Source organism: Ambystoma mexicanum, chromosome 6p, assembly GCF_040938575.1.
Source record: "Ambystoma mexicanum isolate Mex_15411 chromosome 6p, UKY_AmexF1_1, whole genome shotgun sequence".
NCBI classification, from domain to species: Eukaryota; Metazoa; Chordata; class Amphibia; order Caudata; family Ambystomatidae; genus Ambystoma; species Ambystoma mexicanum.
In genome coordinates, this window is record NC_090935.1 from 1,447,956,160 (window position 1) to 1,447,972,812 (window position 16,653).

General features: G+C 45.4%; 1 protein-coding gene across 4 annotated transcripts in view; it reads left to right on the top strand.

The window, feature by feature from the left end:
• The window catches only part of LOC138510501 (zinc finger protein 530-like), a 463,288-nt gene that overhangs the window by 298,247 nt on the left and 148,388 nt on the right, over window positions 1-16,653 (top strand). For all 4 annotated transcript variants that reach the window (XM_069626199.1, XM_069626200.1, XM_069626198.1 and 1 more), the window contains exon 6: window positions 3,450-3,560. In XM_069626199.1, coding sequence (XP_069482300.1) covers window positions 3,450-3,560 — 111 coding nt within the window. The remainder of the gene's footprint in view (window positions 1-3,449; window positions 3,561-16,653) is intronic.

Consider the following 16,653-nt stretch of genomic DNA (forward strand, 5'->3'; position numbering starts at 1 on the left):
CCCCAAGAGTGCTTGCGCAAGCCGGCGCCTCTCGCTCTCCAGCTGATTCTTTCTCTTCCTCTTTGTATTCAGGTCTCTTTATGTCCCGCTCTGGAATGGGAGGGGAGATTCCATTGGATCCAGTCTTTACAAAAGGGCGGCAACAAATACAGGTCAGAAACCAAATCATCCACTTTAACAGATCCCTGTACATGATTGGCCTGTTCAATTCTCAAATAACCAACAAGCACTCTGGACTTTGAAGTAAAGAGAGGTGAAATGAAATACTTTGTGATTACTTGTCCCCAGAGAGGTGGATCGCCCCCATTGGAATCCAGCTTGCCCTATTCCCTATGGAGAGTATTGCATAGTGGGCTGTGACCAATTGAGAGAATTCGTCCCTCCTCCCCAAGGGAGAGCCCCCCGCCTAACCTTGGCAGTGAGGCTAGGGAGGTGTGCCTGCTCCGTAATAGCAATAGCACTTGAGGCAAGTGGGAACTCCCCGGAAGATACTCCCACTCCCCCCCACCCCCCCTTAGGGGACAAGGCCTCCTGTTGCCATGAGGAACTTCCTGAAGCTGGACATAGTACAGCATATCTGTGATTTTTTAAAATACCAGAAACTGTGAAGTACCAAGACTGGGGCGAAGAAACTCATAATAGATGCCGTTATTTTTATCTCCTGTTATATGATTTGGCATTTATATAGCGTTCTATATCGTTGGTATGATCTCAAAGCGCTTGTGGGTTGAACGCCCTTGGGGACCGTAGTCCAGGTCAGTCGAGAGTAGGGTAGGGTAGCGTAGGGTAGGGTGTTTGGGTGCACTCAATATGTGTGCAGCTAATGAAGTTGCCTGATGGTAGCTGTATTCTAACATTAGGTGCATTGGTAGTGAGAGATCAGTTGAATGTGTGCAGTCTGGTGGTTGGTCTCTGAGACTGCATTCTGGTGGCATTGGGCCTGTGTAGGGCGTTTGTGTGCGAGTAAGATATGTTTGCTCGGTCAGAGGGGCATTATTCTTAGGTTCAGCACTATGCATCTCAGGGGCCCGGGTTCCAGGCCACAGGTTGTGGTTTATGGTGGGTTGCAGGATAGGGTTAGGCAGGAAATTTGGTTACAGGGCAGGAGCTATCTCGCACCAATGTAGTCACATCAAGCTCATTTTCACGGTTTCTGGTTGTGGTTTCGGCTGGATATTTGGTTGGAGAACAGGGGTTATCTCGCACCAACATAGTAACATCGAGGCAGTGACGCTAAAGGATAGGCTTGATGGAGGCAGTGTGAGTCTGGTTGTTCTAGCGCCCTACGGATCGCATCTTAGGTATATAGTTGCAACAAGGTATGGAGCGCGATGGTATTATCGACTGATGGCACGAGAGGCTGCAGGGCCTTTGTAGTAGACTCGGGGAGTGGAAAATCAGTAGATACATATCCCAGTTCCTGCAGGACGCTAAGGTTGCAATCTGTGGTATCCACTTCCTAATTCTGTAATTATGGAAAAAGAACAGGTCCTTTTTAAATCAGACTATCCGATCGACTGGGATGAGTAAGTTGATGAGCATGCAGTCGGAGTGAGCCAAGGGAGAGGAAAGTATAAGCGAGTCTGCGAAGGCCCCAAGCTGAGTAACATCTGGAGAAGACCTGGACCTGCAAGTTTCAAACTCGCTCAATGATACAGTGCGGGCACCAGAGCTACGGCACACCCTACGAAGTACAGACTGAGCAGGCGCCCAGGAGATGGTGGTTGCGAGACCATGAAGGAGAAGCCATGGTGGACCACAAGTCCACCAACGATCGCCAATACCACCGGCATTAAAGGGTCACGGGGTGTCCGATTGAGCAGCGAAGCACTGGGACACCTCGAGCAAACGAGGCAGCATGAGGAGAGAGCCATCGGAGAAGAGAAGGCGCTGGTGGTGCAGGACCAGAGAGAATGTCCCCAAGGAAGCAGGCTACCAAAGACGTTTTACTTCAAGAACAAAGGTAACGGGGAGAACGGGAAGCACGGGAGGCCCGAAGGGAATCATTATACCGCACAAGCAGCTTGTCTCAGTAGAAAATATGAAACCGAGTTACCCTGTAAGCAAATGAACTCTGTTGTGAAAGAATTATTGAAAAACTGAACGGGAGAGATCAGTGTATAATAATACCCTGGGAAAGGGTAAAGTGGATATTCTATACAAGAGGAATAAAATACCAAATCGAGAGAAAGATATGAGCCAGAGTTTAGAGGAACTAGGAATTTGAGACACAATCAAGGTGGACAGGAGGGAAAGCCTACCAGAGCAAATACTACCTTCACAGGATACACTGAGATCAACAGCCAAGAATATAGATATTATAAAAGATCCCCCAAAAGAGATTCCCAAAGTGAGGAGAGAACGCAATAGCCCAATTGACGAACTAAAGAGACTGATCCAGCAAGTTGCAAGAGGCTATTTGCAGAGTGTGTATTAGAGGGAACTCTAAAGACTGGTAATAGAAGTACCCTCAGGAGAAGGGAGTCATTCTCCTGACCTAAGTTAGTTTTCATAGTGGTGGGGCAGTAAGGGTAGTTTTGGACAGCAGACTTATTTCTTTGGACGTTCACGACTGATTAACGAGCACCGCAGTTAGTAACATAGGTAGGGATTCCACATAGTGAGAGGGAAAGTTAGGCATGTCCTTAGAGAGCCTGTGTCCTTATGACTCCCCACAGGGCTCACCTCCCTAGTCCCAAAGGGGTTGGATCCCCCTATGGGGGAAAATTGATGAATTCCCTGGATTTGCCACAAAGCTTTGCTTCAACTACTATAATTCTACAACTTCTAATTGGCCTTGAATCCAATCGCCCCCCGCCCCCCCCCCCGGGCCACTCTCACCACTGGCTGCCAGTGGATGCAATTATTTAAGTCATATGCTTCATCCGCTGAGTTGCCCAGCCATCACTTTATCTGCTGCCCCTTCCTCACTCTTGATGTCCCCCAAGTCTCGAGCCTTTGACTGAGCTCATCTCTTTGCCCTTGGAACTGCCTTCCCTGGTGTGTTGGAATGGTTTAAGCAAACTCGCTCATCTTCTCTTCAAATGTCATGTGACAACCTTGGTTGCTTATTTGAGCTTTTCAAGTTTTCTAAATAAATGTATGCAGGAGTTAATAATGTTTAGAAAGCATTGCAATTATGGGGTGTAGGGGCTGAGACGAACGTTTATGGAGGGGTGAACAATGCCAACTAAATGGTATATTGTCTTGCTAACATTTTGCTATGCTATGTTGAAGAGATTTTGATCAAAACATAAAATACCACCATCACCTTTTGATTGGACCCTGTGATATTTGTGACTGATGGTTTGATTCTTGCCAGGTCTGATAAATGTATTCCGTGTTGTCAACTGTCCCTGTCCTTTTAATTGCTATGTAGAGTCAACGCGTGTTGATTCTTATACATTTCACCTTGTAACAGTGGTATTATACTTCTCTTTAAATGCCAGGCAATGAAATCATCTCCTCAGTTGTTTCATTTCATATAAAAGAAGAGGGCATGGATTATTCCATCGAGCATCAGGACAACGAAAGACTACAAAACTACCATAGTCCAACAAGTGAGTACATTGTGCTGTCATACTTTGCACCGAAGGAAGAATTACCTAAAAGACATTTCCTAGTACATGACTTTGTTGTCTACCTTTTTTTAGGTTGCTTGGCAGGCTTGGAATTATCAGAGCTCCTCCTTGTAGTATAGGAGAGCTCTGATATCTTGAGACCAAAAGCTATGAGGAGCTACTCTTGACACCCCAGTCTCACCAGTGCCATATACAATTTTCTATGTGAAACTTGAAGCACTCTGGAAATCAGTGCCTTCTATAAATAACAGAACCAATCTCACCAACATCTCCACCCTCTACAAAAATGAGATTATATGGGCCAAGAAAGAATCTCTCAATACTAGGATCTCCCAGGCAAGCTCCAGTACTAAGGAGCTCTTTAACATACTAAAGGAATTAGAAAACCCCATTACCCCCACTGACTCTTGCACTAAGGATAAACCCTGGTGCACAGGGATCCAGAATGCCCTAGCTAACAAAATCTCAGGGCTCCAAACTAAAATCAACAACAAACGACAACAACTCACTCTCGATCCCACCTCCTTCCCCACGCCCCCTCCACCTACTGCCACTAATTCAGGCTTCACCTTCAAAAAGGTATCCATATTGGAGGTTCAGAAAATTATAGCATCCCTTAAACCATCGAATTGCAAGGGGGACAGCTGCCCCGCACAGATCATAAAAGATGCAGCTAGGGATCTCTCCCCATTTATCACCAAATGAATAAACCTGTCCTTCGCCAACAACATGGTCCCCAGCAATCTGAAACAGTCCTGGGTCCTACCGCTACTAAAAAAAACTACTCTCAACCCTGACATCCCCACGAATTACAGACCCATTACCACCGTCCCATTCCTACTAAAAATCTTGGATAGAGTGGCTTATTTACAAATCCAGGACTACCTTGAGGCCAATCACCTACTAGGAACTCGCCAATCTGGCTTTAGACCACAACACGGGACAGAAACGGCCCTTGTTGATCTCAAATGCCAGATAGACGAACTCAAAGACAAAAACAAGGCTGCCATCCTTCTACTCCTTGACCTCTCCGCTGCCTTTGACCTGGTCGACCATAAAATCCTGTGCAACCATTTATCTCTGGCAGCACACTTCTCCCACTCTGCAGTCACATGGATCCAATCTTTCCTGGACAACAGAACCATGCGGGTCTTCTCCCCCCTAGCAGCGGCTGACCCCATCCCCATCACCTGCGGTGTCCCACAAGGATCCTGTGTCTCACCTACCCTTTACAATATTTTCACCAAGCCCTTATTCGACAAGCTGGACAATCTGGGTGTCACCTATACTAACTACGCAGATGACACCCAGATACTCCTCACCTTATCAGGCAACTACAACAAGGACGCCAAATGGATCAATGAAGTCTTTTCCATCATTCAGGCATGGATGGCCACACATGGCCTATGCCTGAATGATGACAAGACTGAATTGCTTCTTGTCGGCTCACCGAACACTATCAGTAAACTCTGTCCCGGCTACACTAGCTTCACTATTGACGGTAACACCATACCCATTGCCAAGAGCGTAAAAACCCTCGGTTTCTACCTAGACACGAACATCAACCTAGCTAAACAAATCAACATGACCGCCTCAGCCACTGCCTACACCGGTAAACTTATCAGGGCCTGCAGACCACTGATCTCCCCTAGCAACTGTCTCATCCTAGCCAGAGCACTCATTCAATCTAAACTGGATTACTGTAATAGCCTCTATGTAGGTGCCAACAAAACAGTAATCAATAAATTGCAAGTTTTACAAAATAACGCACTGCGTGCCGCCCTCAATATTCCTAGAAGGGAACACATCTCCGCCACCAGAACTGCCTGCAAATGGTTGTCCATCCAACAGAAAATTGATTTGAAAACCATATGCCTTACTTACAAAGCCCTCAATCATCTTGCCCCACCCTACCTCTCGAACAAATTTACACTAAGACAGAACACTAGAACCACCAGATCGTCCAACTCATTACAACTAACAGTTCCCAAATACTCCCTCAAAAGAGCTGGAGGATCCAGCTTCCCAACCTTGGCATCACAACTCTGGAATTCCATCCCACTGGATATTAAATCCACACCTACTTTCCAACCTTTCAGAACCAAGGTCATTTCCTGGTTAACCAACAAATAACTGTCCTACCACATATATATGCACTCCGAATGTCCAATTTTATGTATATTGTTTGAATACTATTATCTATGCCCTATCAATACTGTACTATTGTCTTTTACCTGTAACCTGATGTTCAAAGCGCATATATACCCCCGGGTCAAGAGCGCTATATAAATAAATAAACAAACAAACAAACAAACAAACATTAACTGTGTGTTTGGGAAAGTGTATAACGGACCATCAGGATGCATGTATACAACACTCAATGCATACTTGGTAATTGAAAGTAGACGGTTATAGTTTTCCTCTCATGTGGAAGTTAGGTTTGTGGCAGTGTAGTAGTTCCTCGTTCCCAGGGAGTAGCTCCTGCTTACTGGCTGGTGCCTGATATCCAAGAGCTGCTGTTAACTTTTGCTTAAAAATACTTATTTTGATCCCTAAGATTAGTGAGTGGTTACATTTGTTCATTATATAAGCATTGATCTTCATCAACCTGCTGTGAGCTCGGTACACGCATTATAGATGTAACCCTTCTGCCTAGTGCAACTGTATTTATTTAGGTGTATTCATTTTTTCATCTGATCTCTATCTCTTGAATCAATGGCAAGTTACATGGGTCACTTTATTTAGTAGGAGGCATAACATTCATGATCTGTCAGAATTGTCATCCTGCCTCCAGGGGGCTCAACAAAATATAAATATATTATGTCTGCAACATTATTCCTTCTCATAACTTGTCTGTTAGCCTCTGCCAGTGTTCTCCTGCCTTGCATCTTTTTGCAATAGTCTTTGCATTACACTTAATTTAGGTTGTGAGGGTATTATTGTAGGATCTGTGTGTGATGCCGAAATCCATCGGAGGGACAGGGCCTCCGTATCCTTGTCCTTTATTGCTTTTTATCATGTGTTTTGACTTGATTTCCGAGCGGGAGTTCATGTGGGACTCCTATCGGTGCGGCTATTCCTGTATTTGGTTTGGTGAACAGACCCTTGGGATACCCTTATGGCACCCATGGGTGGGAGTACGACCCTGTTATCTTAGTGTATGTTTTTGGGCACCTGTGTGTAGGCTGGTGGCAGCTCTGTGCTGAATTGACAGGTGCCCTGTGCGTCTTCCATTTTGGGGTGCCCAGGCCCTGTCATTGGAATCAGTGGATTCCCGATAGGAAACAAGATGGCCCCTGTTGCCTCTTGCTTTCTGTCGCCTGTTTCCTTACTTTTCCCAAAGTCCCGGGAAGCCCTGACTCTGTTTCCTCCTCCTGACTCGCTGTTGGGTGGAAGTTCCAAATATGGTGTTGTGGGGGAAGTCCACGCCAGACTGGCTGGAGCATTCCCAATGACTGTATGTTGTGGGTACGCCCGTGGGGTGGGACCTGGGAGAATGGAGTGTGTGACGGATACGCATTCGGTGTTATGGGTGTCTAGCATCTGGTGGTTGACACAATGACTGAGACAGACCTGCCCGAAACTGGTATGAATACAGTGTAGTGCTGAATGGCAGAGTACTTGTCCAAATCCACATTCTGTGTTACGAGTGTCTGGATGGAGAAGAATGGCCTGAATGCATTGTGCACCTTATTGGCTGCCTGAATGCCCTTCTGAGTGATTGGTTGCCTGAGTGTGACCCAGCAGAGTGAATGGGAGATCAACAGTATATCTGGGGATCTCTCACTGCTAGAAATCGTTCAGAAGCTGAAGTTGATACTTGATGCTTACACTCAAAGCCGAGCCAGAAGAAGGTGAACCGCTGTTCCCTTCCTTGCAATGTGAAAGCTGCTCTGCCTTCAAGAACTGATCCAAGAGAGGACCTGGCTAGGAGACCTCTCCCCGAGCTACGAGGCACAATCGTGCACCAGCTGATCTTTGCCAAAGCTCCCTGGTAGACAGGCCTACGAAAGGCTGCCAACCTGAGAAGGGGACCGCAGAGGAGAACGAATAGAAGCACAGGACAACCATCCACAGTTGATGACCGCCGTCACCGAACGTAGCCGCCGTGCTCCCTTTGCTTAAGAATATTTCCATCCAAGGACTCCCTTGTTCACCCTCGTCGATCGCTTTCGCCCTGCCAGAGAAAGTCAAGGCTGCCGACAACTGAGGAGAATCCGCCAGTGGGTTTCCCGCCACCCGAAGACCTCAGAGACGCCGACAAATCTACTGAAGCCAGCTGTGGTCACATCCCGTTCGCAGATGCTGACGACTCGACGCCCTTGCTGGGCCAAAGTTCTTCATCCACTCTTTGCAGCAATGAACACTCATTGCTGAGGTGCACTGCACGCCTCTTCTTCACAGGACGTTCACAAGCTTTCATCAACGAGCACCGCAAAGATCGAAGCTGCTCCCTCGATGACCACCGTTCACCTTTTTCTTCATCTCGGAAGTTCGACGACCTGTGGCTCCTGCTTGAAAGAGAGTGCACTCAAGAAGGGCCCGTCGATTCCCCGACGAAGAACTCCACAGCACAAGGTACATTTGGATTGCAGAACTATAGAAGGAGGTAAGACTCAGACAATATCTGGACTGGGCTTGTAGTGCATCTTCATTTACAGGTTGCCCAGGTGGGGGGGGGGGTGGATCCTCATACGGAACTGTGTCCAGGTAATAGGGCCAGTATTCTGCCAATTGTCTAAACACCTGATCTTCCTCCTAAGTCTATGGTTCATATCGTTTTGCTGTGTTAATTCGTATGCTATTTGAACTGAATACAGTTGATGCATTTTAATGGAATCAGAGTAATCGTGGTACCACCTAGAACTGTATAGATTTACCATTTTAGAATTGTCGAAGCACAAAGTGTGTTATTGTGATTGTTAATATAACCTTGAACCTTATTTATATAAAGACTGTTTTTTAACTAATACACTGTGTGGACATTCCTTTGTGGGTTCTTGGGGACTACATTGTACTTAAGAACCAGCCCGCATCACCTCCTGAGAAGCTAGGCCTTGATTGCTCGCCCACGTTTTACCAAATAGAGAATCTTGGCTGGGGTCCTCTGTGCCTCTCCTCTACCATATAGAGAGCAGGAGTACAGACACCCCGCTCCGATCTTTTACACTCTGTACCCTGTGCATTGCACATTCCTTATCTGCTCTAGCCACATACACTGGTCCCGCTTTTGTCAGTTCAGTTTACTAATATCACCCAGTCTTGTTACTGTCTTGAACAATGCCTTCTGCTCTGTCAGTGCTCATCTTAGTCTGCTATATGCTAAACTATCACTGCCCTATACTCCCATGTTTGAGCTCACGTTAGGGCCACTCTGACCTGATTTTGCCTGTGATCCCTGATATCCACTACACGTATTTTTGTGCCATGGAGTGCTGGTCTTTGGGCTTATTGGCGAGCCAGAAATATATACATGTTTGTTTGAGTGACATCCTGTTGTCGTTTTCAGTGTGAGATGCTCTGCAAATGTATTCTGATTTACGTTGAATATGCAAATGACTTGCCAACTTGGCAACTTTCTAAGAACTGCCTTAGAGGACATATCTGTTCTCTGGATAGCAGGGCTGGTCTCCAGAGGGTCAGATGGGGTTGTATCACTTAGCACAATTCACACAAAGTATATAAACGGCAGAGGTCCAGTCAGGTTAGTTATGAAAACAAAACAAAACAGCACAACATATCACTAAACTAAGAGAACGATCAATTGGTTTGCATCAGGCTGAAAGGATGGACACAACGTATAGCCTTATAGGAATCCAAAGTTACAAACAGTAAGCCCTTCTAAGCTCAGTCGATTAACATTAGATTGTACACAACAATAACATGTAATGTCACAGCCGATAGGGTTTGACCCTATATGCCCACTGGCGCCTCAAATGCTCCAGTAATGCTAGAATATGCCAAGCATGGTCTCCAATTTGTAAGGCATAAACCCATGCATACATCGGCTGCTATCATATGTCATCTGCACCCTCAAATGCCCCCATAATGTGCTATATACAAATAGATAGATGTGTGTGGTCCTGCATGGTATCTTCGACTAACAGGAAACCCTTTTTTTCTGGAAGTTTAATATTACATTTTTACATGAACAGGTCTGGAGTACACCGTTTGACAAAACTCACTTTTGGAAATACACGTATACATTTTCTTTTCCGATATCCGATTATTGTTTATATCTGGTTTGTTTTAATATAGCAGGTGATGTTGGATTCATCCTAGGTTTAAGTACTTCAAGAAATAGGTTATTTTAACCCAATGTACTAATACTCTGCCTATCCTTCATGTATATCTCTAGGTTTGCCTTGCAGCATGCCAGAGGTGGGTGATAACTGCATACCTCAATATAGTTCACCTGAGTAAATGTCATGATATAGATTTTATTGTTTTAAATGTCTGTGGACTGGACCTCATTACGACCCTGGCGGAACGGGTTAAACGGCGCTGTAAAAAGGCTGCAGCGCCGTTCAACCCGTTCCGCCACATTACGAGGTCCCCTCGCGGGACACGTTAAGCACGCCTGGGAAAACCAGGCGTGCATACCGGGTCCCGCGAGGGGAAGAGGGAGCAAACAACGGGCCATCTCGTTATGGCCCGTTGTTTGCTCCCTCTCCCATTCAGCCCTATGGGGGCTGGAATGGGGATGATCCGTGTCCTCGAGTGAGGAATTACCGGGCCATCCGAACTCGGAATGGTCCGGTAAGTCCTCATTCCGAGGACACGGACGCGGTTTTGCCGGCAGCCATGCCGCATATAGCGGCATGGCTACCGGCATACCTCGTAATGAGGCCCTGTGTGTTTACAAAGTCTTAAGAGTGTTGCTATGTCAAACGATGGACCATGGGAAAAAGAAGCAGCGCGTAAAGTGTAAAATGGAGGCAAGGAAGAAGGGACAGAGTAGATCCCAAAGGTTGCTATCTGTCAATGTATAGATACGAAGAGGGAGGCATGTGCAGTGCACAGAGAGGCATAAAAAGCCCAACTAAAACTTTCTCCATTGTGGGTCAGATATACAAAAACCCGTACACCAGTAACTGGATCCAGCAAACACCATTTGAAAATGTAACTCTTATCTGACAGGTTTTTGTTTAACAGCCTGGTAGCCTATACATATGCCACATTACTGCTTTATACTTCACATTACTTCATATTACTTAACGGTGCCTCACACTACTTTAATTTAGTTTTGGATTATTTTTGTATTCGTTTGGATCAGTTTGGATTGCATTTGAATTCTTAAAATTACTTTTGGATTGCTTATTTTAGCCAAGTAATTAACTCCATAATCTTTGCTTGAATCAGCGATAATGTACTAACATGGGGATACTACAATTTCATAGATATGCACAAGCCTATTTTCTAATATATCCCAATCTTAACAGCACTGTGAATAAAACATACTTAACAGATTAAACAGTCGAACAATGTGTGCACATATTTTCCCATGAAATGGGCACCAGCCAAAGTACTTTAATTCAGGCCTGTGTGTTGGGATATTGCATTGTTTCGGCATCAAGTTCTTAAAGGCGCTCTTAATAAAGAAGTTTATCTTAGTTGTATTATCTTTCAGAAATCTGCATATGTTCTAAATCACCATAACCAGGTGCAGATTAAGGTAAGGAGAATGTTTAATGGCACAATTCACTCATTACCTTTTAAAATTGATGGCTTTGCAGACAGAAATGGCTGTTCTAAATAACTTTCATGTGACCAGAATTTTTAGAACACAGAATCAGCTACTGGCTATTTGACTGGCTTAGTTGTGAACCTATCTACATTCAATCTTCCCCTTTTGATACAATAGATGTTGCTTAACTAGCTGTCACTAGTGTGTCAATCATAGGCCAGAATTGAAAAAGGACATAAACCCTAAACCCTAGTGCTGTATGGTTAAAATCGCTATTTTATTGGGTGGTAAAGGTTCACGCGAGGATGCCAGAATGCAGTTAATCAAAAGATTGGCATGAGCCTCAATTTCTCATTTAAGAACTCTGCCGTTACAAAATGCAATGGTACTTTAGTGAAAATCCATATGATTTCATGGAAGACTTGGCAGAAGGAAGGGATATGGAGACTAGGACAAATCTTAGATGGCAGCACCTTGTTGGATTTTGACTTCCTTAAGTTTAATTATAAGCTAAAGCCTAGGGAAATATAGCGTTCTCCTCTACTTCAAGATTTATTTGCGGTCCTTCTCTCATCTATGAATGTGAAAATGCACAAACTACCTGTGTTAATTAATGTCAAGACTTGATGGTCGTGTAGCCGATGAAACCTCTGTCCCCAAGTACCACTCGAGCAAACAAGAAATTACTGCCCGAGCGGTCCTTGAGGCCATAGGTGGTGATCTTAGTCAGCCGCAACAAGGAATGCCTGAAGATGCCGGAAGGTGCCCCCTATGACCGCTGTAAGGAAAACACGAGGTTAGGTCAAAAACACGGAACCCCAGACTTGCATATATGACTGTGTAATAAGTCTAGAATAAGGCTTACCCTTAAGAGTTGGTCGGGACTTAATAATGGTGTAAAGAAGTTTGTCAGAGGCAGCCGGCAAGGGTGACGAGATTGATGAAAACACCACTTTACGTAGAAGCCAGAAAACGTAGATCAATCGGTTGAAAAAGTGCGTAATCCAAGAACATAGTTCATAACAAAGGGCAATCCAAATAGCAATCCAGGGACGGAAATGTGGTTGAATCCAGTAGAAGAATAGTTCCAAACAACGGTACCGTGAAGGAAGAAACCAAAATCAGAGTCCAAAAATCAATCCGAGGTCAGTGGTAGTAAGCTTAGTCCGTAGTCTGTAACGCGCCCAACAGGATCAGCTGTGAAGCGTTGAAGGGCAGTCGGCGCGTCCCTTTTGAACGCGGACTGGTGATCACATGACTTCCATCAACCGTCACGTGATCGAGCGTGCTGAAGGAGGAGCTCTCAGGTGCCGGCAACGGAGACGTTGTAGAATGCCCGTGGCGCGTCTCCATGGCAACTGCCACCGCCGGAATGGAAACCAACGCTGAGATGGCAGTAACCGGCGTCGTTGACCTTGTCCCATTCCTTGCCGGCAAGCCTGCAGGGGAGAGTGTGTTTTGTGAGATGTGTGCATGGAACGTAGGGGCGTGACAGAGCCCCCCCTCAAAGGCCCACGACCCCGTGGGCTAGAAGGATTCTCCCGATGGAACCTGGACACCAATAACGGGGCATGTACATCAGACGATGGGACCCAGGACCTCTCCTCAGGACCATAACTCAACCAGTTCACCAAGTATTGTAACCTCCCCCTAACAACCCGGGATCCCAGAATAGAGCTAACTTCATAATCCTCCTGGGAAACCACAGGGACAGGGCCAGGAGCGGAAGCAATGCGTGTATCATCAGGACAAGGCTTGAGGAGAGATGTGTGAAAAACAGGGTGTAATTTCCATGAAGCGGGGACGGCGAGTCTATAGACCACCGCGTTCAGAACCTTAGAAACCCTATACGGGCCGACAAAACGGGGCAGCATTTTACGACAACCCGGTATATGGAGATGCCGTGTAGACAACCATACCCGGTCGCCTGGCTTATATGACGGGGCCTCTTTCCTTTTTTTGTTAGCGGCAGCACTCATAGATACCTGGGCCTCCTGGAGATGGACAAGGGTTTGAGCATGGACAGATGCGAGATCTCTGACAGTCATTTGCCGCAGGGGTACTGGTACTCAATACAGGGGCATTGGCAGGATTCAAATCAGAAAAGGGTAAAATATGTGGATGTTGGCCATAGAGCGAAAAAAATGGAGAAAACCCAGTGGACGAGTGCAGGGCGTTGTTATAAGCAAATTCCGCAAAATGAAGCGAATCAAACCAGGTATTCTGGAATTGCAAAGTTAAGCACCTCAAGTACTGCTCCAAGACCTGGTTTACTCTCTGTTTGCCCGTCGCTTTCTGGATGGTAAGCTGAAGAAAAACGGGCATCTATACCTAGTAATTTGGTAAGGGCCAACCAGAAACGTGAGGTGAACTGAGACCCCCTGTCTGACACAATGACACTCGGTAAACCGAACAGACAGAAAATCGATTCAAAAAACATCCGAGCCAATGAGGGAGCAGTAGGAATGCCTTTACATGGTAAAAAACGGGCCGTTTTTGTATATGAGTCCACTACCACCCAAATCGTGTCATAGCCTTGTATTCGTGGTAGATCAGTTATCAGGTCCATGGATACCGTATGCCATGGTTTCGGGGGTATGGGCAATGGTTGTAGCAATCCTAGTGGACGACCCTTCCGAGTCTTGCATTGTGCACATATAGAGCAGGTGTTAACATATGTCTCCACGTCTCGCCGCATCGATGGCCACCAGCACCAGCGTTTCAACAACTCTAGAGTACGTCGCTGACCTGGGTGGCCATTGATTGGAGCATTGTGGGACCATTCTAAGGCCTGGTTACGAGAGTCACTGGTGGGGAGGAACAGCTTTCCTTGAACAAAAGGCAACCCATCCTGCATAACGGTATCCCAATCATCCAATACTTGAGGATGTTGTATAACCCATTGGCGTATAGCCTTTATCATAGGAGAAGATGGAGTACAGGTACAAACAACATGGCCTTTACCTAAAAAGAGTTTCAGGATATGAAGGGAGAGGTATTCCCCCAGGTGAACGGGACAGAGCATCCGCTTTACCATGTGACAAACCCGGTCTGTGTTTGACAAGGAAATCGTATGCAGCAAAAAAGAGGTGCCAGCGAACTTGTCTACTATTGGCGCATTTCAGAGACGCTAGATCCTGTAAGTTTTTATGATCTGTGTAGACGATAGTCTGATGTCTTGCTCCCAAAAGATGGTGTCTCCAGACCAACAATGCGTCTGATGGCCAAAAGTTATTTTTCAGTGACCGTATAATGAGTTTCGGTCGGTGTGAATTTCCTGGAATGGTAGGCCACCGGGTGTAGTGCTCCGGTGGTAGGACAAGGCTGAGATAGGACGGCCCCTAAAGCAAAGGAAGAAGCATCTGCTTCTACGATATACGGAAGCTCTGGATGCTGTAGGACTGGGGCCGTGGTGAACGAGGTTTTAAGGGAGTCAAAAGCTGCTTGATGTGCATCGGTCCAGATAAATGGTACTGCTATCTGTTCAAAGGAAAACCCACCCGTGAAGAGAGCTGCATTTTGTTTTGGGGGAAGTGCATTTAATCCAGCACTGTGTGTTTGCCGCTCCTCCCAACGCATCAGCGTGCTTCCTGGAGGAGGCGGGGTAGGAGCAACACGTGACTGGATCACGTGATTGCGGCCGCCTACAAAGGACTAAGGCAACCACCCTTGTGGCGTTAAGCCCGGCTGGAGTAAAGCCCAGTGACTGTTGTGCGGCTGTTTGGCGCAGTTGGTGCAAAAATCTACATGCGACTTGCAGGAGAACCAACAGCAGCCAAAAACAGCTGAGGTGAACTCGAGGTAAGGTCTACATCGTTTACAACACTTGTTCATACAACGTGAGACTACGGGAAATTATATCCTTTGATCACGCTGTTTTGTCTAATTACGACTCGATAAAAGTCCTTTTTCCTCGGGTCTGATATAACTAAAGTGACTACTTAGCATTACATCTTCACCCTTGGTAGTGAGCACTTCTGACGTAAAGTGACTAACTACCCCAGACTTATTTAAAGTGTAGACACATCGCTTACCACTTTCTACCAACAAACGGTGTATACATCACAGATTGTTGATTAAATTAAAGCTTGATGAAACTCCGTAGCACCAAAGACATGGAAGGGGCAGGGAATGGATCGTATTTAAATCAAAGCTGTGAAGTGATCATACCAACTGCTCAACTAGCTCAGGAGAATGCTAATCAGATGAATGGACAAGAAATCCAAGTTCTGGTACATGCTGATGAAAATCATAGTACTCCTACAAAAAGTCAGATAGAGAAAAATCCAAATATTGCTATAATGAATAATTGGAAAAAAGGGTTGGAATACACTATTTCAACAAGAAAAATACAAAGCAAAATAGAAAATCATTTCGGGAATAAACGACATAAAAGCCACAGTGACATCGAAGGCGAATCCCTCATTCTTTGGGAAGAACCAAGACACTCTCAAACCCCGACTTCTAGCACAGAAATACACCTTGTTGCAGCACACCTGGAAAAAGAAGCCTGTACCTCATCTGAGGAAGACAACGCATTCACCCCAACCCCACAAAATCTACAATCTTCATCAACTGTGGTACAACTAATGCTGGAACAAAGGGACTCAGAAAGAAAAGACGATGAAGAAATAACAACACATCCAAATACAGACACATTGAAAGCACTGAACTTTGTTCTTAGCTCATTGGTTTCAGTCTTTGAGATGCTAAAAGGAGAAGTCCAATCGCAAAATGGGACATTGCTAGAAATGACTAAAGAAATTTCTCTTTGTGACTCCACTTTAGTGGGCCTGGCAAACGCCATCAATACAAAACTGAGCACCCCAATTCAGGCACTGAATATTGAGATTGTAAAACAAGGACTCGACATCTCCTCTATCCAGCAATCACTGAAAGAAAAAAATCAAACTGAAAACCAAAACAATACACTTTTGAAAGATTTTGTCAACCTTGAAGGGACAACTGCCCCCAGTTCAAATAGAAGAAACCCCAGAAAAAATCCAGGAATACTCATTGGAGGACACCCCACTTTCAGATTCAATAATGGAAGAATTCTTAAGACTAGCTACAGTACTAGAGGAAGAGGCAGATATTGGAAAAAACACAAAAGAAACTAAATCTGATAACCAAAAAGCCAATCAGGTAGGAAAACCTCAGGAATGGCAAGAACAAGGGGAACAAACATCAAGAGGCAGACGAAAAAGGAGAAATCATTTGGCAAAGAGAAAGAGCTCTAAATCTTCACAGTCTAAAAACAAAAATAAACATAATAAAGGGCTGAAGCAAAATAAAATTGGAAAAGAAAAAGGCAAGATCCAGGGAAAAATACACTCCGTTGGGATTAGTGAGGAGCAGGACACCATCGTGGGCGACTCTAAAACC